This window comes from Drosophila nasuta, chromosome 3, assembly GCF_023558535.2.
Source record: "Drosophila nasuta strain 15112-1781.00 chromosome 3, ASM2355853v1, whole genome shotgun sequence".
NCBI classification, from domain to species: Eukaryota; Metazoa; Arthropoda; class Insecta; order Diptera; family Drosophilidae; genus Drosophila; species Drosophila nasuta.
The window spans coordinates 24,820,976-24,841,668 of NC_083457.1; the positions used below are offsets into that span (position 1 = coordinate 24,820,976).

Sequence of the window (20,693 nt, forward strand, 5' to 3'; positions counted from 1 at the left end):
CCGTCATTTTATGCAGCGCATAAACTGAAGCTCAAGCTCTTAGCCAAATTACGACCACCGCGTCAACTAAGAACTTGCTTGCCCAGCCAATTGACCACATTAATGTTGTCTCCCCATTCCACCATCATCATCGTCATCACGCCATCTCTCTGTGACCAGCGGGAGCTGGCGGCAGTCAGACACTTTTCCCAGTTATGACAGTCTATTTATAACGGCTCATAAAATATTTCACAACGCAACATATGCGAATATCAGCATATGTTGCAAATATATTTTTATTTTGGATTTTCACTGCTAAATTTACGGAATTATTCCACAGAATTACGATAAATTCACACAATTTTAATGCTAATCTAGATTATAAATAAAGAGTGCTCTAGAAAGTGATGAAAGTTGTTTAAATTATGTATCACAATTTTCCCAGAATAGAACATAGAATGGAACATGATCCAAAATCAATAACAAAAATCACAGTTTTTAAATTCAAATTGTTTAGCCTCTCTCTCCTTATATTCCAATGATCCAAAATTTAAATCAAAACTTAATAGTGAAGAGTTTAGAAAAAAATAAAACAAATATTTAATATTAATTATAACATCACTCTTATCAAGATTATAAAAAGCAGCTTTTAATTTAAAGTATATATATAATTTGACAATGCAATTATTGAATAAATATTTTCGTGTGGATTTAAATACGTTTTAATTTGTGTAAGAATTGAATTCTGAAAATTATGTAAAGAGATTTCAACTGCAATTTTTCATGTTCCACATGTGTCCCATTGTTCTCACTTATTTGGAAAAATATGCAAACAAAGTGCAATGAACACAAAGGATAGAATACGAGTAATACACTCAGTGAATTTTAATGAATTTTTGTCTAGTATTCCGAAAGGACAAATTCTAGGTGTTGGCCTTGTGCTTTGTTAAGATACTTTGTAAAGTGTAAAGACTTGAATTAAATTTTCATTTGCATTTTATCAAAGTTTAATACATTTTAACTTTCATTAAAATAATATATGTAAAATCCAACTACATAAAGAGTTAAATATGTCCCAAAGCACAATTCAATTGGCGAAAACTCTTCAGAGAATGCAACGAAGTTAATTACATTGCAATTGAATTAATTTAAGATTGAAATTAAATTCTCAATTGCACTTCACTCAAGTTTAATCTACTTAAATTTGCGTTTAAAAAAATCAACGTAAAAGCCAACGAAAGAAAAAATAAATTACTTAAAGAGTTCAAGTTATCTCGAAACTTAATTCACTGACGCTGAAACTCTTTAGTAATTAATTTCCTTTTTCAATCATTTTATACACCAATTGCATAACCCTAAATTGGCTGAGAAGAATGCAGCGAAATCAATTATATTGAAAGTGAATAATTTAATTTCATATTTCATTTAGACAGAAAGGGAAGTGTGCTAAGATTGAAATTAAATTTCCAATTGCACTTCACTTAAGTTAAATATATTTCAACTTTCATGAAAATAATTTAACGTAAGAAAACACAAGCTACTTAGAAAGTTACAGAAGCTCTTCTCAATTCATCTGTAGGCAACTACAAGTATTTAGTTATTAATTTCCTTTCTCAACCAATTCATACAACAATTGCAGAATCGTATATTGGCTGAGAGAAATGCAACGTAATCAATTGTATTGCAATTGAATTAATATTATTTTGATATTTCATTTGGACAGGACATAGAAAATCGAACGCTTTTCTGGACGTGCCCACAATGAACATGCATCACCTGAGGGTGAACGACGACGACGAGGATGTGGATCGCCTACGCACATTCAGTGCATCCAAAGGAGGTAAGAGATAGACACACACACACATGTAACTCGCGAAAGAGACAGCAATAGTGAGACGTACAAAAGACAGCGACTGGGGCTTTGTTCGCATTTATTAATTTCGAAATTGAAAATCAACAAAAGCTGAACCCGTCGGCTGCTAGCTGAATGCCAGGGATTAGGTTTAACAATGTCAAAAGGCCCTCACACACACACACACACACACATGGCAATGGCCCACAGGAGATGGCAAATGATTGTTTCATTGAAATCTTAAAAGGCTGTTCCTTATGGCATTTAATGCCACTTAGGCCAGGGTCCATAAATTGTAATCGTAGTAGTCGTAGTCGAAGTAGTTTCTTGGTCCTTTCGCTCTCTCGTCTATATTTGTGTCACGTTATTGTTACACATACGCAACGTGGTACGTCGGAACATTCAAGATTCGGTGTCTGTTTGCATGCATAAATGCATGTGGTCCTTAACTACGTGTTTAAGCTCAACCGCAGAGTAAGAACAAGAGACGGAAGAGGGAGAGGGGAGTTCTTATGGGAGAAACACGCACACACTTGGCTAGACTGAAGAGCAAACTGTGCAAGAGTATCATGACTTTGCCAAGTCGCAGGTCAAACCCACCAAAAAAAACACACTGTCTGACAAGTATCATCACTTATCTTCTCTGCGTTCTTCGTTCGCTCTTTAACCTGCTCTTAACTCAATTGTGCGCTTTCTGCACGCCAACTGAGCATCATAATCAAGAGTTTCAGTTTCGTACGTCAGCAAGATTGTCTTTGCGTTCATTCCTAAGGGTATTCGAGTTGCCAGCAGAACACAAATTCACATTCTTACACATGCGAAGGCACTGTGCAAATTGTAGTCAGTAGTCAACTGGGGGAACGACATGTTTCAAACTGGCAAATGAAACGCATTGCATATTAAAATTCAATGAAGTTCCTGCGTTTACTCAACTAAATTGCTTTCGAATGCAAGAAAATGTGCCACACACAGACTCATACATGTGTGCGTATACTTATTCAGCTCAGTGTGGCATCCTTGAGGTTTACTCGATGCTGCGTCATGTGTGCACAAATTTCATTAAACTTAATACGCTGTCGATGTAGTCCATCAATTATGTTCGCCGTTTGAATTTAAACCAAAAAAAAAAGAATGCTAAAACAAGTAAGAAAGCTACAGCCGAGTGTTATCGACTGTGAGATACCCGCTAACCACTTTGAATAAAAGCAAAAAAGTGCGGCATTATGCTGAAAATCTACAAAATACTAAAATATACTATAATTGGTATATTCATATAGTGCTACATTCAAAATGTACAATAGAGTACAAAAATATACCAGATTGTCAGCTATAGCAACTAAGACCCATAGTAAGTAGGCGCTTTTTCCATACAAAAGTATTTTTAAATAACTTCTACACTGTTTATCTGATCGTAAATACTGTAATTGGTATTCTATATACCCAAAAACTATATCTCTATCTCTTACAGTCTCTGAGATCTAGGTATTCAAACGGACGGACAGACAGACAGACATGGCTATATTATTATATTATGTTATACTTTATAGGGTTGTAGATACCTCCTTCTGCCTGTTACACAAATTTCCTTTTGGCACAATATTATGATACCCTTCTACCCTATGGGTAACGAGTATACAAAGTAAATAAAGCGAGTTTAAAGCACACTTCAAGTGCTGGGAGGAAAAGGAGGCGCTGCCGTGATTAATTGGAACGCTGGCGAGTGTCAGTCATCAGCGTCAGGCAATGAAGCGCCAGGAGTGAGATTTTCATTCGAAAAAGAATTGACCAAAAGCGGCCACAATGTGTGTGCGTCAAAAGGCGTGCAAGTGTGAGTGTGTGTGTGAGTGTGTGTAATTGAACTGACAGTCGAGTGTGTGGCATGCTGCAAGCTGGTTATGATGACGCTTGCTGTGTAAATTGAATTATAATTGAATAAAGTCCACGCACGTCCCAATCGCATTGCGAGTGCGTTGCTTCATGCCTCGATGTCTGTCTGTGTGTGTGTGTGTGTGCGTGGGTGTGTGTGTATGTTTACACAGCCAAATTGCCACACATATGCGTTAGATGATTGTGACTGACTCAACTCGAATGGCTTCTTAGCTGCCAATTGATTTATTTATACAATAAGAAAATGCCAAAAATACAGAAAATAAACAGAAGATCGAAATACATTCGCGTAAGTGAAATCTTTTTTTATGCACGCAACCTTGAAAGCGAGCAATGCTTTTTTTGTTGCCTTTTAGATTCCCATCAGAAAAACATGTGCAAAATCTCGTGCAACACTTGTCGAGCTTTAAATCAATCAACGCATAAAAATTGATATTTATTTGCTTAAGCAGTTATTCATTATTAAAAAATTCTACAGAAAAAAGCGAAGCAATGCACAAAAAACCCGTTGCGAAAATGGCTGAAAAAAACAATTCAAAGACACATCAAAGTGGAAATGAAAAATGAGGCAAACAATAGATTAAACATTTTAGCATTGATTGAGATTTCGAAATGCTATTAATAACACAAAGAAATTGCAATTAATAAATGTAGAAATGGATCCAGATCGAAGATTTTATACTCTCCCAATTGTTTAATATAAACACCGTAAAGAAAGGAATTTATGGAAAGCAAAGAAATTAAAATGCAGACAAATTATAATGAAGCGCTAGAAATACTTTAAATGAAAATAATTATTAAAAGCAGAAGAACAATTAACAGCGAAATATATCTATTGCAGAATTGCTTGAGTTAACATTTAAACATAACACAACACTTAAACGCTAAGCGCTGCTCAACATATAAGAAATGTGAATATCGATAAGAAAGAGATGAGGTTAGACAACTGATTAAGAATCGATCAATCGATCGATCGACTTAATTATAAAACATTCTCAAATAACGAAATTAAATAAATTCAAATATTAATCATCCCCACTATGGTTACTTTAGATTAATTCATCTTGAACATAAGGATTTGAAAGATAAGAGGTTGGAGAATCAATTTCAAACTTTGGGAAATAGAAGCGTAAAGACTAAATCAAATTAAGCTAATAAGCATCTGCACTATGATTACTTTAGATAAATTCACTTTGAAAACATCGATAAGAAAGAGAAGAGGTTAGAAAATCGAATTCAAAGCGCTTGATTGACGCTAAACGCTAAAGAAAAAGGCTGAATTGTAAAACATTCCGAAATAACGAAATTAAATAAATTAAAGTCTTCATTATGATTACATAGATGAATTCATCTACTCTATTGCTAATTAATACACATTGTATACATTTTATCAAAATTTCTATACAATTCCTTGCCTGACTTTCTCTCCTTTGACAATCATAAAAGCAACCCAAAAATAAATACTTGACTAATATTATTTTCAGCGAATTCTCGTTCTCCTTCAGCATCTGCTGTGCTATTTGTTATGTGGAATTGTACAAATTTGATTACATTGCTGAGTTCATTTAGCCAGGTTCTGCACATAAACTGGTCGTAAACTAGGACCATTTGATGCCTCATACACTCTAAAATTAAACATTTAGCATTTGTACAAATATTTATTGTAACAAAACAAAAGAAGAAGGAAGAGCAAAAGGAAAGGGAAAAACAATTGTTTGAAATTTTATTGCAGTTCGTTTTCACCTAGGAAAATGTTCAAATGAAATGATTGCAAAATCGCAATTGTCGATTTATTTCCATATAGAACACACACACAATATGTGTATTTGCCAGGCGTTTTTATGGCTTTTCCATCATACCCCTGATCCCTGACCCCTGACGCCCCTGTGCGTCTCCTTTGTAAAAGTACAAATCGGAAAACTATTGGCGCAAATGTAAATGTTTATAGACATTTTGGCAATTAATTCAATTTGCACAATTAATGACCATGCAGCAGGCAGGCAAAGCGAAGAGAGGGAAGAAGGCAAAGAACGCGTCTCGAAAGAAATCAACGATAAATTCAGAAATAACACAAGGCGTCAGCCAACATGCAATAAAGCTGGCAATAAATCTATTTATGACATTTAAATGTACACAAAATAATCTCATAAAGCAAGCAACACAACCGCAACCTGAAATTTGTTTAACCCATTGATGAGCTGAACAACAATAACAACAACAACAAAAAATGTGACAATGAAAGGCTGTTCACCTAGACAAGCAGACACCTTGTGCACTTGTGACTGCTCGCTTGAGTGCACTCAAATAACTGAGTGCAAATTCGACATTAAGCAGCTCATGCAAGCATAATGAAAATTTAGATTTATTACGATTTCATTTGCTCTTTTGGGAATAAAAGTGAAAAGCGCTTTTGGCTAATGAATGTTTAAATTTGTAAGCCCTCAACTCAATCGCAAAATGACAGCTGCCGGCAAAGAATTAAGGAAAGAAACATGTGTTGTTGCCTGCAGCAGCAGGAAACTACAGGAACCGATAGTTTCAGCAGACGCAACGTGGCGTATGAGCAACATATGCGGGAGAATGCTTCACATGGTTGCGCATACGCCACGTGTGCAACATACCAATAAAATGCAACAGCCACACACACACACGTAGTACGTCTAGTCAGCGATGCGTTTAGCATATTTTAAAAGCTTACTTCAGGCAACGATTTAATGCGTAGGTCTTTCTTCTTCACTCTTGCAACACTTCAACTCTGTAGTTTTTTCTCTTTCACTCTTGCAACACTTGAACTCTTTGTTCTTTTTCCCTCTCCTAGGCATCATCAATCGCGGTGACTCCTTCCGAAGACGACGCTCACGCAGCAACAGCCTGGCGCCCGTTAGTCCCATGCACACACGCAATGCGATGGCCGGTCTTAATGGCGGCGGTGGCGGTGGCAGCAGCCTCGGACTAGGCAGCGCCTATAATGGCGGCGGCAGCAGCACTAATGGCTTCAGCGAGGCTCCTGGCCAGGACAACCATCAGCCGGTGGAGTTCTATCGCGTCGAAATGCTCGGCTCAGCGGGTGTGGGCAAGCAGGCACTTGTCTCGCAGTTTCGCACATCCGATTGCATTAATGCCTACGATGGACCAGGTAAGTTCGTCGTCTTCTGTTTGCTGTTGTCTTGACTAATCCCTTTTGCCCGCAGAATGCGATGAGGCTGAACAGAATATCTCAATTATTTTGAATGGCATCGAATCGGAGCTGAAGTTTCTCACGGGCAACACGGAGAGCAAGGTAAGCCCCAAAGACAAAGCCCCATTTGATCCATTTATCACAGTGCAAACACACTTAGACACTCTCATACACGGCATTAGCTTGTTGCCATATTACGTATACGACTCGCGTGTTTGTGCGTGTGTTTGCTTTGTCGTAATTGTTGTTAAATATTTCACTATTAACATTGGGGGCCACCCAAAAACGCCCCCTCTTCGCATTCCCTTCACGTAGCTGGAGTAAGACAAATCGGTTTTGCCACAGCTGAGATGAGATTTGCAGCTGGCCAACAAACAGTTTGAACATGGCCCCAAAAAGCCATTTGACATTTTGTTTTGTGCCAACATGAATTAATTACAAATGCAAACTGACGACGATGACTGCGGCTGCCAGCCCAAAAGTGGCAGCCAAGTGCTACATCATGCCATAGCACAAAACTTTCTGCCACCAATTAAACCATACAATGTTTTCTTCCACATCAAATCAAATTCTAAAATAGTTTACGAAAATTAAGTGCAGCGCAAAAAAAAAAGAAACGAAATAAAGCCTGCAAGTTGTGCTGTAAACCCAAAGTGCAGCAAATGGCAGCCACAAATTTCACTCTGTGGCATGCAGCACACACCTTGTGCCAACTTGCCACATGGCCTGCATTCACAAGTACCCTTAATTACGAGGGTGTTTCCATTTCGTATACGGCTTAAAGGGCATGCCCAATGGGCTATAAGCTGGCTTTATAGCAGCTCAGGCTTGAGTTTTCGAGCTGCTGAAGAGCATAAAACGAAATGGAAAATGAGAGCAGATCAACCGAGGGATTGTAGCCAAGTCAAGTGATGTGGAAGAAGCTCTTCAGGGGGTACTGAGGTAAAAAGAGAAAGAGTAAAAGAGTTATTAAGAAAATGAAAATGAGATGACAGACAAGAGAAAGAGCATTTATAATAATATTTGTTAAATCAAAATACAGTGAAATATACTATAATGACAACATGAGAGACACTTTTTGGAAAATTAAGAGATAAATAAGAGTAAAAATTAATAATAATAATATCAAAATCAATCTTTAATAAATAAAGAGACAAAATAAGAGAAAATTTTTTAGAAAATGAAGCTACAAACAAGTGATGATAGGTATTGATAATAAGAGTTATGAATATAAAGTTTTTGAAAATTTGTAAATCGTATCAATGATCGTCAGCAAATATCATATGGGTAAATGAAATTACATATGCCAAAGATCATATAGCTCTAATAAAGGCTTTAATAAGAGCTAAGAATGATTTTGGAATAATTTTTTTTGAAATGAAATGAACAAATTCGTACGGAAACCAAAAAGTAAACGAATTTCTATATCTTATCTTAAAATAGTAAAAATTCCTAATATCAAGCTTAGCTCTAAACATAGCACCAATGCAGAGCTATTAAATTAACTTTTACTTATATTATATTTAAAATTGTTTCAGTTTAGGATTTTTTCACTGAAAATAGGAAAAGGAAAAAAGAAAGGGAAAAAAACCATTATTATTGCTTTGAGTTGGGAAATTTTTAAATCCAAAATAAATGAACGTAATAAATAGAGCTAAATCTGATTTTAAAGAGCTTAAAGAGATCCTTTACATTTGAAATGGTGTAAATATCTAGCGTGCAATACGTCACAAGATTTGGTTCGTTTTAAGAAATAAATTGGATAAAGATAACTAAAAGAGCGTTGGAGTGAAATAGCCAAAATGAAAGAGAGTTTAACAGAATTTAACCTTCAAGTCAAGTGACCAAAGAGGAGAGTCAACTTTTGCCGATGGCGCAACCGATAATGTTGAACTGATGTGACTGATTCGAGTTGGAAAACACACACACACACACACACACAGATACAGAAGCAACACATCAAGAGGAGCTGCTGTTGCTGCTGCTGCGGCAAATGGGAAATAGTCAGAATAACAAATGCTGAGCAATTTTTGCAATAGCTACAATGAGCACAACAACAACAAGAGCAACCAGAAGAACAACACCAAGAACAACAACAACAACAACAAACAAGCAGAACGGCGATAAACATGCAATCGAAATGCCAAATTGCTGGCCAAATGCCAAATGACCAGCAAGAAGCCCAGCGGGCAATGTGATTGGGTTATGCTGGGGTAAGGGGAATGAGAATATGGATCCTGAGGCGTATATATTTTTGTTGGATGGAGGAGGAAGAAGAGGATGGGAGGGGTAAGATGTAGGAGCGGGTTAGCGGAACGACGCGACACGATGCGACGTTGGCGCAAGCAATAATGGCGATGATTAAGGCGACGATTGTGGGCCAACGCAGACAGCGAGCAAGAGTAGAGACAAGAGGCAGAGAGGATAGAAGAAAGAAGGGGTATTGGGGCATCTGCGTTGACAAACAAAAGGAAATGGCAACAATTTATCCGCTTTGGACAAAGAAAGCAAAGCGTATTAAAGCGTCGCGTTCATGCAAAAGTTGAAAGTTGAAAGAACAAATAATAAACAGAAGCAGCAGCAGTAAAAATTGTTGGCGCAACTTATGGCAAATGCACACAAGCATGCCCGTCAATCATAAACACCTTGCCACACACACACATATACCTATATAAACACACATATGCATATGTGTGTGTGTGTGTGCATTCTGCAATCGTAAATTGCTGCCAAAATGCCGGATGTGCCTGGCGTTGCTTTATGGCTGCTTTCAAGCCACAAAAGTAACAAAAAATGTTAGCCAAAAGCTGCCAAAATGCCGCGTCACTTCCGCCACGCCCACTTGCAACGCATGCCCTAGGGCGTTCAGGGCGTTAAATATGCAACGTTGTTAAACTCTGTATGATTTAAAATGGTTGCCAGAATTAGGCATGACGACATGCATGACCCGAGACATTTGCCAGCTTTAATTTTTAGCGATAAGTCATCGATTAAAGAACGATTGTTAGAGGCCGAAGGTTTATGGCATAGTATTTAATAGTGTGTTTTCTACACTTTTAAAACTATATTATATAATGCTTTCAAATGTAGTTTTTGTAATTTATTACATTGCTCTGAAATAATGCTTTTGTTTGTCATCATTAAATGAGCATCTTTATTTAATTTGGCAACTTTATAGCAAAATATACATTAATTTTCTGTCAGAAAGGGTTTAGCTATGATACTATTAAATATATATTAAGAATATAATGGCACAATTAGTTATGTATAAGTATAACGTACAATACAGACAGGCAACCAATTAAGAATTAGGTTTGAGACTATAAATCAAATTGCCAAAAATATTTAGGAATAACTAGAGTGCAGACTTAAATCTATTATTAAATCTATTACGAAAGATATCGTATGAATATAATGCTAAATATAGGTAGTTAATAAATTGAGTGTTACATTAATTAAATATTAATTAAATTGTTAAAACTATATGCAAATTAGTATAGTATAGATTTAAATGTAAATTAGGTTTCAAAAAAGATTTCAATATAACACCAAATATAGACAGTTAAAAAATTTAGAATTAAATCAATATCCCATAAATAAAATTTATAAATATATATGCAACTATGATCAGTGTAGATTTAAATGTAAATCCACATTCAAGAAAGGCTTAATAAGAACACAAAGAGAAGAAAGAATATAATGAAAGTGACAATTATGATTGTCTTTCAAGTCTTTCAAAAGTAAACACTTTATATTTTAATACTTTATCAGTATTCATTCCATCAATTTCCATTTACTAAAAGTAAAGTTTTGCGTGCTTTCCAATTCCAATTCGAATCCCAAAACCCCTTTTGCAATTTCTTAACGAAACCGAAACTTGGAATATTCAGCTGTCCTGAAATCTAGAGCAAAAAACCTTTGCCAGCCAGCCAGCCAGTAGTTGAAGTAGCTGCCACTTGAGTTGGGGCCACTTGGAAGTCTTGCTCGCTCTGCTTATGGAGCTTATAAAAAATGCAGAAGGATAGTTAATTTGGGCACCTATAAAAAAAGAAGAACTCCAGCTTCTCTATCCTTGATGCTGGCAACATTTACGAATAATAGACACTCAGCGGGGGCAATGCCAAACTTTTGTCATATTGCCTTGCAACGGATGCAGAATACAGAATACAGGATGCAGATCCTGAAATGCAGATGCAAATGCAGATACTCAGAGAACACGAAACTCTCTGTGCAACTTTGTTTGGTCGTTGTGGGCCAAAGTGGCCATAATTTTAATTTCAACGAGCATAAATAAAGAAAAAGGAAAAACGTAAACGTAAGCAACTGCGGAGAGTACGAATGTTTTCTTTTTTTTATACATCGTATTGCAACAGGACACGCCATTGAGGTGCACTTTATGGCAATTGCAGTTGAAGTGCAACATTTGAAACTTTTAATTATCGGCTTAAATGAAATGCTTAACTTAACTTGTTGTTGTTTGTTGTTTGCTCAACAGGATGAACTGGAACAGGCGGATGCATTTCTGGTGGTTTACTCCTGCATTGACAAGGAGTCCTTTACACGGGCCAAGCAGATTTTATCGCGACTGCAGGACATGGACCTGCTGCGCCATCGTCCCACCATTTTGGTGGCCAACAAAATTGATTTGGCCAGATCACGCGCCGTCTCAGCGCAAGGTAATTACAATTGCAACACAATAATCCCTCGCATGACTCGAAGCTATTTTCGCCATTGATAAATGAACAACATATTTTTTTTTCGTTTTCATTCTCTTGTTTCCATCTAGATGGAAAATGTGTGGCCTGCACGTTTGGAGCCAAGTTCATCGAGGTATCCGTGGGCATTAACCATAACTGTGATGAACTGTTGGCTGGGACATTGACCCAAATACGGCTCAAGAAGGATCAGAATCTATTGCAGGTGGGTGATTAGTGGCGAAAGTAATGAAGTTTTTGATTAATCGATGGGTATGCTAAGTAGTTGATGGTACTTAGATTAGAACACACGTAAATTGGTGTTGATTCATCTACTTTCCATCTATCAATCTATCATATATACTATACATATCTATCATATCTATATCATCATTCTATCGCGCGCTTCTCATCTCGTTTCTTTTCTGTTTCATCTATCGATCTATGTAATCTTTGTAATTGTGTGTGTAATGAAATCGATCAATCGCTTTCGCAGCTGAATCCGAAAAAGTCGAAAGACAAAACTAAATTTAAAGATAGCAAAGACAAGAAAGTAGAGACTGTAGAAACTGATAAATGTCTGACACTGACTGATCTTAAGGCCGACGATGTGGTAAGTAACACAGTCTCCCAACTACCACCAACTATTTGAGAGAGTTCTCTATTCAATCTCCTCCCCCGCCTAACTCAGTTTTGCTGCCACTTTTGCATGCCACCAATCAAGTAAATATTCCAATTAAGTGTTTTTCGGCAATTCCAATTCCCTTACCTACTGTTATTTACATATATAGAGTACTATATACTACCTAAATGTACCTCCGACTTTGATCTCTTGCCAGAATATTTCAACAACCAATTGTTTTGTGTACTTCTCTTTGCCAACAGCGGAAATTGTGTCAAGTGTCCAAACAAGTCCACAAATCTTACCTCATGCATTTCTTCAGCTTTGTTTTTGTTTGTTTTGTTTGCTCGTTTTGTGTTATTTCTTGAGCATTTTGTTGCCATATTCTCTCATCGTTTATACTAATCCCACACACAAAAACCCAACCAATTGATATTTGGATACCAGCTAAACAATCAACGAATGTATATTGTATATACTGTATATATATATTATATTCAGTATACAGCAGAATAACATCCCGCTTCGACCAGCAAGCAAAACAACATGCTTTGAGTAATTTGAATTATGCAATCGATTTCAGGGTCATAGGGACGGCAGCTCCCCGGCGCATTGGTATAAGAGCCGCAGTGTGATGTTGGCCAGCATGAAGGCTCGCCAAATGCTCACTTGGATACTGGGCAAGGAGGATTCCAAATTCAAGCACTGCGAGAATTTGCAGGTGCTCTAAGCGAGTCACAAAACCAAAAATGCGCTTCAACCGAGAGAACAAGAGAAAAACACCAAAACACCAAAAATATTTAAATATATATTTACTAAGTATATAATTATATATGGTATAATTGTAATTTGTAATTGTATAATCAAACAGTATGTGAATATTTATAAAAACCAAAACCATAAACCAAAGAAAAGAACCAAAGAAAGCATTACCTTAAAGGGTAAACAGGTTTCGATATTTCGATTACCTATATATACATATATATAATAACACTTTAGAGAGCGTCTGTCTATATGCTTCAACAAAAATGTATCTAAGGCCTGATAATCAAAAATTAAATCAAATTTAATGTTTAAAACGAGGCAACTAGGAGGCGAGCAACTTTATGGAACCAAGCAAATGCAACAAAAAATGAACAACCTAAAAACTTTAAACAAGGAATCAAAACAAATACTAAATACTTAACTACTTACTTAAATTGAGAAGCAACTTTTCTAAGCTTTGAGCAAAGTGAAAATAAAAAACAACAAAAATATATATATATAAAATATTTTCCCATAAACCTCTAACAGTCTAGCAGAGATTAACTATTTACAACATATTCAAGTTACCCCACAGTAAACTACGCTAAACATAAACGAGTTTTTATAAGATTTATGTAAATGTATGTGTAGAGTGTAGATTAGAGAGCAGCTCCCAAATTTCAATGCGTGGGGTAGATTTTGTTACTTCTAAGGACAGTGCTACAGGGTTTGCGATTTAAGATTTAATCGAAATAAAAATAGAAAAAGCAAAAAATTAACAAATTTAAATTAGTTAGAAATACCTTGTTCGATCCGATCCGATCCGTTAGTGTGTTTTGAGTTGTCTCTTTTGAATACGTTGAATATTTAGTGTCTTCCGATTTCTTAGATATGTATGTATATAATATATAGTCCAATATTGAATGCCATTGCAATGTAAGGAATTTGAGTGTCATCCACAGAGAGGCAAACGACAAGCGTGTGCGTATGTGAATGTGGATAGAACACAACAATAATTGTATGTACTAAATTTAACAAAAAGAAAACCCAATTTAGAAATGTTTCAATTTGTGTGTATATATGCTTAATCACTTGTGGATATTTTCTAAACACATCAGTTCTATGTATAATAATAATATATATACTACGACTACAATAAATGTTAAATAATCAACTTGAAAGTTTCCTTTTGTTTTCATTGTATTTTATATCTATTTAGCTTAAGTTAAACTTTTGGTACAAAACGTGATGAGAATGTTTGAATACGAATGAGAGATGAAACTAAACTAAGTGCATTCTGAATTTGGGTTTCAGCCAAATTGCTGTGGCTGTTGCTGTGGATTCTTCACTTGTCTGGCGATCTCAGCACGATAACGAAACAGAGGACGGAACACATTTATCTCAGCCAGTTCCATGTCATCAGCGGCTGCCTCCTCGTAGTCTAGCTCCGCCACAGCTCGTCGCAGTCTGTTCAATGTGCGTTCGTATCTATAGAGATTTCGCAGAGCAGCTTCAGCCAATGGCAACTGGATTTCTACTTCACTCTCGTCACTCAGTCTTGGGCTCTCTGAGCTGATTTGTTCAGCTGGATAGGCATAAACGATGTTCATAGCAACACAGCACGTGATTAGCACCAAAATTTGCTATTTAAAGTAGAGCAAATCAATTAGAATTATTATGGCTGTTATTTGATGAACCCACTTACCATAATATACACCATTGTGTCTGTAAGTTGTAATCTTCTTTGGAATATCTGTTAGCTGCTTAACGGCTTGACTGCTTTGCTATAAGTGTGCCTTCAGTGGGTCTTGGCATCGCTTTTATACAAATGAGAAATTGTTTTGTAGCTTGCGTTAATTAGCACCTTGTATTGTTCTAATTGCTCATATTGTTTTTCACATGCAATTCAAGATGCAATACTTCTAGGAAATTAGCATGTCGCCTGAGTATGGTTGAAAATCAGAGCATTTTCCGTTTTGCGCGATTCGGACTCGACTGTTGTCGAGGCTAGGGATGTCGTGTCATGTGAACTGCATTTGGTACATTTCTGAGTTGTGATTTATTGTCACAGCAAACACCTCTGACTAATGTTATTACGTTGTTTGTTCATCCGGTCGCGTGTCCGACTCGTAATTAGCGCATGATCTCAGTGTGCAGTAGGAACTACTAGCTGTCAAAATAAATAAACTGTAACTTAATGGCGACGTTTGATTTAATTTACAATTCACAAGACCTGATCATTCAATTGCAACTTGGTAGGAATATAGGCCATCGTTGGAATTTGAAATAACAAGATTAGCACGATATTTAAACATAAAACGGCACCCTAAATGTAACGACATTTTACTTAATATATACACCAGCTTTTAATAGCAAGCAAATTTGGCTGTTACACGCAATATCAAGCAGCTTTTGTCAGCCGTAACTGTTAAGTTTATTTATCGATAACATCAAGCCAAACAAAACAACGAGAAATTTACTAATAAACGTTATTTTTAATGCAAAACTAATCCCTTCAAAACAAAAACACTGTAAATAAACAAAAAATACAGTCTCTTGATTACCATACATATAAAGTAAACCATTTGGAGTGAACATATCTTTTCAAATTCAAAGTGTAACCAAGTTCGTGGATAGCTTATTTTGGTATATTTTTTGACATAAAATAATACGTTCTGTAAACTGATTGCGGTCACGTTATAACTAAATGAAACGCGTTATTATTGTTTATTTGTTTAATGTTCATTTAACGGTACGGTAAATAAGATAACTGTAATTGATTTGAAATGTTAATGTGTCTGCGCTGCGCTCATTAGTACCCTAAGGTGACAGTTTGCGAAAATGCGATAACAGCAACATTTCTTCGACTAACAACAAAGCGAGGAGTTAAACAAAGCATGCTTAAATCAAACTAACTACTACGTTGCAGTTTCAAATTTCAATTATTGCCAGCTCAACAAAGTTCAATTGTCGTTACGCGCAACTGAAGTTAACAATCGCGAGTCGCCGCCAGTGATTCAGATAATTTTTGTTGTAGGTAGTCAGTTCGCTCTGCGGCTTGATTGACAACATATGATTGTCTGTAGATACCAAAATGTAAATGTGTGTGTGTGTCATCTATGAATTTTTGTGAATGAGAGTGTGTGTGTGCGCTCTATTGCGGCTACAGAATTGCAATAGTATGCGAAACCAAAACTGCGATAAGGGCAAATATTTTTCAATCGCCACTTCGGAGGAAACTAGTTGCTAGCCTTCGCTTCAAACCGCACAAAGGGGTCGCACTGCTGCGCTCCGTTCGCTGCGGCAAAGTGTCTCTTCAGTTAATAATTTATTTTACGTCGCGGATGCGTCAACAGTGCTTACAGTCATCGCTACCTGTTGATGTACATACGCGCCTCGTTTACCTGTGCCAACTGCGAAAAAGATAATAAATAAAATTCTGCTGCTCTTCTTCTGCTTCGTTCGTGCTGTTTCTCCACAGACACAACACCTCAACTTTAAGTAGCCACTTGGTAGCTGCTTGGATAGACAACGATTGCTGCCAGTAGATGAGACCGATTGCGTCGAGAACGCGCAAGATGAGTAACAACTACAACGATATTCCCATTGGCATAAGGCTGCTCCAGAGCTTCTCCCGACAATGTCCTCGCTTCCATGCCCGCAAAGAACTATGGTAAGTTCAGCTAATTACGTTTTCATATCTATTCTTCATAGAGTAATATGACTCTATAAACTGTATAATAAAAAGTATACAATTGACCCATTTCCGTAAAGAAATCGTAAGAATATATTATAATTTTGGTGTATGATTGCTCTAAAGTTTCCCATTCATTATCAGTGATAACATAATATGTATACACATACATACATATATGTGTTATCTATATGAAATTTCAAATTTCCCATCATATGCTAAAAATGCACTTTTAAATATCAAATTTCGTGGAAATGAGTCAATATAGTTTTGTATACAGTTTTATTTTTGTATATCACTCATTTTTATGTTTGAACGTTTCCTTTTAATAACTTTAAAGTTAATATTGAAGATTTACAAGATTTTCGTTTTCGATATTTGTTAAAATTCAAAACTAGACAGTACCATGTGTTCAATAAACACATTTAGACTTTAAATCGCTAATGTGGATTCTTGATCACTACTTGAATACCTAGATCTCATTTAGTACAGGGTCTAATGCCACAAAATTTGGTGACAAGATTCTTGTGGTTTTATTTTATATATTTTATTATGTGTCGACCATGAACACACAACTTAAGAATATGAATTTAGGTAATAAAATGAAGTAATAAGTAATGATAAAAATGATTGGTAATATAGTTTATCTTAGAATACACTATAACCCATAAATTGGAAATTTACAAAAAAAAACACGCCCCCTAAATGGAGAGAATAAAAGAAACGACAGTAATTTTAAAGGCTAGAGAAATTGTGTCCCGGTAAATGGAAGAGTATTTATGTATTTATTTGCAAGTACTTGAATTTATTATATTTTTATTAAAAATTTCAGTATGGTCTATAAAAAACTTGGGCAGTTATTTTCAAAATAGTTCGATAAGAGTAAAAATGCCATTTTCACTCTCTATAATGTTTATAATAATCACTTTTGCAGCTACAAAATGTCGATATTTCTGCTCACATTCCTTGCCTACGCCTGCTATCACATGTCGCGCAAACCAATCTCTGTGGTCAAGTCGGTTCTCCACGGCAATTGTTCCACTGTCCAACTACAAGATGCGGGCAATTGCGGCTATGCGCCCTTTGGTAAGTTTTATAACATTGGCTACTTTATTACTATTTATCAACTATCATTATCGCACAGATGGGCCCGATTCAAAGACTCTTTTCGGCATGCTGGATTCGGCTTTTCTCTTCTCCTACGCCATCTCCATGTTCGCATCCGGCTTTATCGCCGAGCGCGTCTCGCTGCGCTACTTTCTGTCCATGGGCATGATTATGACCGGCGTATTCACATATCTATTTGGTCTGGCGCGCACATCGAACATCCACAGTCTCGCCTATTTCGTGCTTGTCCAGATATTCGCAGGTATCTTCCAGACCACCGGCTGGCCAGGCGTTGTGACGCTGGTGGGTCGCTGGTTTGGCAAGAAGAAACGCGGTCTCATCTTTGGCATCTGGAACAGTCACACCTCGATTGGCAACATTCTGGGCACCTTGATTGCCGCCCACTATGTGGAAACGGACTGGGCGCTGTCCTTTGTCGTGCCTGGCATTATCATCGGTGCTGTTGGCTTTCTGCTCTTTCTGTTCCTTGTGGATCAACCGGAGATTGTTGGCTGCCATCCACAACCTGCCGCACAGGAACGTCGCATTTCCAACGATTCGGATGCCGATGAGAACGATGATGATGAGGAGCAGGCACGTCGCTCTGAAGCCGTAAGTATGCCAAGTGGTTGAATGGACATTTTTAACATGCTTTCCCCAAATGATATAAAATTATTTACACACTCACACACATACCCACACTCATCAAAAATTGGTGTTTGTTTGCGCAGTTTTATGCCCTGTCCGGTTACGCAGATTCCCAAACCGTAAGTGCATGCTAAAATTCAAAATCGAATCAAGTAGAAACACTCTGTTCGAGCGTGCTCGACTACGAGATATCTTGTGCCCATCTGTTTGTAATCCTAACTCGTTTGCACTCATATGTACATTCACTCATCAAAGTTATAAGTATACTCAAAATACGCTTACTATATATGCTTGAGTAGGAGTAAATGTTGTTATTTTATCAGATTTCTACCAAAATTTCAGCGTATATAAAGAATAAACAAATAAAAAGTCACATATTAAGTACTTCTCGAGGAATTTGCATACAGAAACGAGGAAGTAAATACGATTAAAAATAAACTTGATTTGGTATACTATAGAATACACAATGAACAACGTGCAGTTGTACTTATAAAATTTGTTACACGATTCTGTCTCCAAAATGTTTTATATTGATCTCTTTTATTTGTAGCTTAGACTGTTTTACTATATACTACTGTTGAGGCTTATTAAGTCAGATGTGTCTTATGTCATATTTCCTGTTAGACACTAAGTCTAAGTCGGGTATAGGAATCATTTGTCTTTCCCGTGTGTGTCCTATTCGTCGTTGTCTTTATTGCGCTTCTTCAGCTTTGCCTAAACTATAAATGTGTTACATTCAGTTCTCCTAAATCATATATTAATAACGCATCTCCCTGCAGGATCAAATCAGCTATCGACCCACGCCCACTGAACGCACACCGATCCTGGCGCGTCCCCAAGCACAAAGGGAGCACACATCCCATGGACGTCCCATTGGGCTAGTGGATGCCCTCTATATACCCGGCGTGGTGGAGTTCTCGCTCTGCCTCTTCTTCACCAAGCTAGTCAGCTACACTTTCATGTACTGGCTGCCACTTTATATACAGTCTTCCAGTAAGTCAATGCAATTGAATATCTCATTGTAAACGCCTCTATAATCTATAATGTTTTCTTTCTTGCAGGCACTTTGGGTCCAGAACTCTCGGCTGATCTCTCCACGCTCTTTGATGTGGGTGGCATTTTGGGTGCCATAGCTGCGGGCTATGTGTCTGATCTAACCGGCATGTCGGCCACTGTTTGCACTGTCATGTTATTCTTTGCGTCACCAATTGTAAGAGAACAGCTGCCTAGTTTCGTAATTCAACAAATGTTATTTATTTGCTAACTCGATTGCTTTTGCAGCTGTTAATGTATCAACAATACGGCGCATTGTCAGTCACAATTAGCGTACTGCTGCTCATTGCTGTTGGCATCTTTGTGAACGGCCCCTACGCACTCATAACTACGTCGGTGAGCGCCGAACTGGGTCAGCACAGCTCATTGGAGGGCAACTCAAATGCTCTGGCCACCGTGACAGCCATAATCGATGGCACAGGGTCCATTGGGGCTGCTGTTGGACCGCTGCTCGCTGGAGTTATATCCAGCCACAGTTGGCAGAATGTCTTCTATATGCTGATTGTGTCGGACATTATTGCAATGGTGCTGCTGATGCGTTTGGTGATCAAGGAATGTACTGCAGCAAGACGCTCTTCAAACCGCATACGCATTGAATAGCAGGAGGAAGTTTTAGTTCCCAATTCCGTTTCCGTTTCATATTAATTAAATCGCACTTGGAATTTGAATTTGATATTTTCATATGTACATAGTGCACAAACACATACTCACACACACACATACACACACAACCACAACACATACTCACATGTTATGTACAATCGCATCAGCTATTTTTACGTTAAAGACCACCAATTTATACTTGTACACTATATATGTCATATCAGTCCGTTTAGTTAGCTGAAATCATTGTATTGGCATCGCACGAGAAGTCCTAAAATCTTTACCATAATTTATTTAGTATATGTACTACTGTAATGTATGAATGTACTAGCATGATATATTGTTAGCCAAAAAGAAAAGAACGAAAGAAAACGCGAGCTAAACGAGTAGTTAACAGTTTTATAGATATTTTATAACGTTGTGCGTGTATCAGAGTCTCCTCGTTTTAAGTGCCGAAATACACACTAGCGTCTAGGATAATTATAAAGTAGTTATATACATAACATATTTACAACTGCTATGTGAATACGATTTTCGTACACTTTTCGTACCAATAAACTGCGACAAAGCTGTCTTTGTCTAAATGAAATCAAACAACTGTCTGCAACTATAGAATAAACAAAATGCAACAA

The 20,693-nt window shown here is 37.0% G+C and overlaps 3 protein-coding genes across 8 annotated transcripts in view; 2 read left to right on the forward strand and 1 right to left on the reverse strand.

Moving 5' to 3' along the window:
- LOC132788745 (GTP-binding protein RAD) overlaps positions 1-14,126 on the forward strand; it is a 42,539-nt gene extending 28,413 nt beyond the window's left edge. For 2 of the 3 annotated variants that reach the window (XM_060796298.1, XM_060796300.1), the window contains 7 exons: positions 1,703-1,819; positions 6,537-6,854; positions 6,910-6,998; positions 11,392-11,572; positions 11,683-11,816; positions 12,087-12,203; positions 12,796-14,126. In XM_060796298.1, the coding sequence (XP_060652281.1) occupies positions 1,703-1,819; positions 6,537-6,854; positions 6,910-6,998; positions 11,392-11,572; positions 11,683-11,816; positions 12,087-12,203; positions 12,796-12,942 (1,103 nt within the window). In that variant the 3' untranslated portion in view covers positions 12,943-14,126. The remainder of the gene's footprint in view (positions 1-1,702; positions 1,820-6,536; positions 6,855-6,909; positions 6,999-11,391; positions 11,573-11,682; positions 11,817-12,086; positions 12,204-12,795) is intronic. The other variant, XM_060796299.1, reaches the window with a different exon arrangement.
- LOC132788746 (uncharacterized) lies at positions 14,051-14,770 on the reverse strand. The gene is made up of 2 exons (XM_060796301.1): positions 14,662-14,770; positions 14,051-14,599 (listed from the first exon to the last, which is right to left on the reverse strand). The coding sequence occupies exons 1-2, from the start codon at positions 14,674-14,676 to the stop codon at positions 14,267-14,269; spliced, it is 348 nt and encodes a 115-aa protein (XP_060652284.1). The 5' UTR covers positions 14,677-14,770; the 3' UTR covers positions 14,051-14,266.
- Positions 14,771-15,607: 837 nt separating this feature from the next.
- LOC132788744 (glucose-6-phosphate exchanger SLC37A2) lies at positions 15,608-20,673 on the forward strand. Of its 4 annotated transcripts, none has more exons than XM_060796294.1 (8): positions 15,608-15,708; positions 16,438-16,629; positions 17,585-17,736; positions 17,795-18,369; positions 18,489-18,524; positions 19,185-19,398; positions 19,467-19,615; positions 19,687-20,673. In XM_060796294.1, the coding sequence occupies exons 2-8, from the start codon at positions 16,505-16,507 to the stop codon at positions 20,056-20,058; spliced, it is 1,623 nt and encodes a 540-aa protein (XP_060652277.1). In that variant the 5' UTR covers positions 15,608-15,708; positions 16,438-16,504; the 3' UTR covers positions 20,059-20,673. The 4 variants fall into 4 exon arrangements, with proteins under 4 accessions (XP_060652277.1, XP_060652280.1, XP_060652279.1 ...); XM_060796296.1 differs by lacking the exon at positions 15,608-15,708 and adding an exon at positions 15,814-15,989; XM_060796297.1 differs by lacking the exon at positions 18,489-18,524 and having other exon boundaries at positions 15,610-15,708.
- Positions 20,674-20,693: the final 20 nt, after the last annotated feature.

Coding starts and splice junctions, on each gene's coding strand:
- LOC132788744 (XM_060796294.1), top strand. CDS start 16,505: ATGAGACCGATTGCGTCGAGAACGCGCAAGATGAGTAACAACTACAAC. Junction 18,525..19,184: donor GTTACGCAGATTCCCAAACC/GTAAGTGCATGC, acceptor ATCTCCCTGCAG/GATCAAATCAGCTATCGACC. Junction 19,399..19,466: donor ACTTTATATACAGTCTTCCA/GTAAGTCAATGC, acceptor TCTTTCTTGCAG/GCACTTTGGGTCCAGAACTC.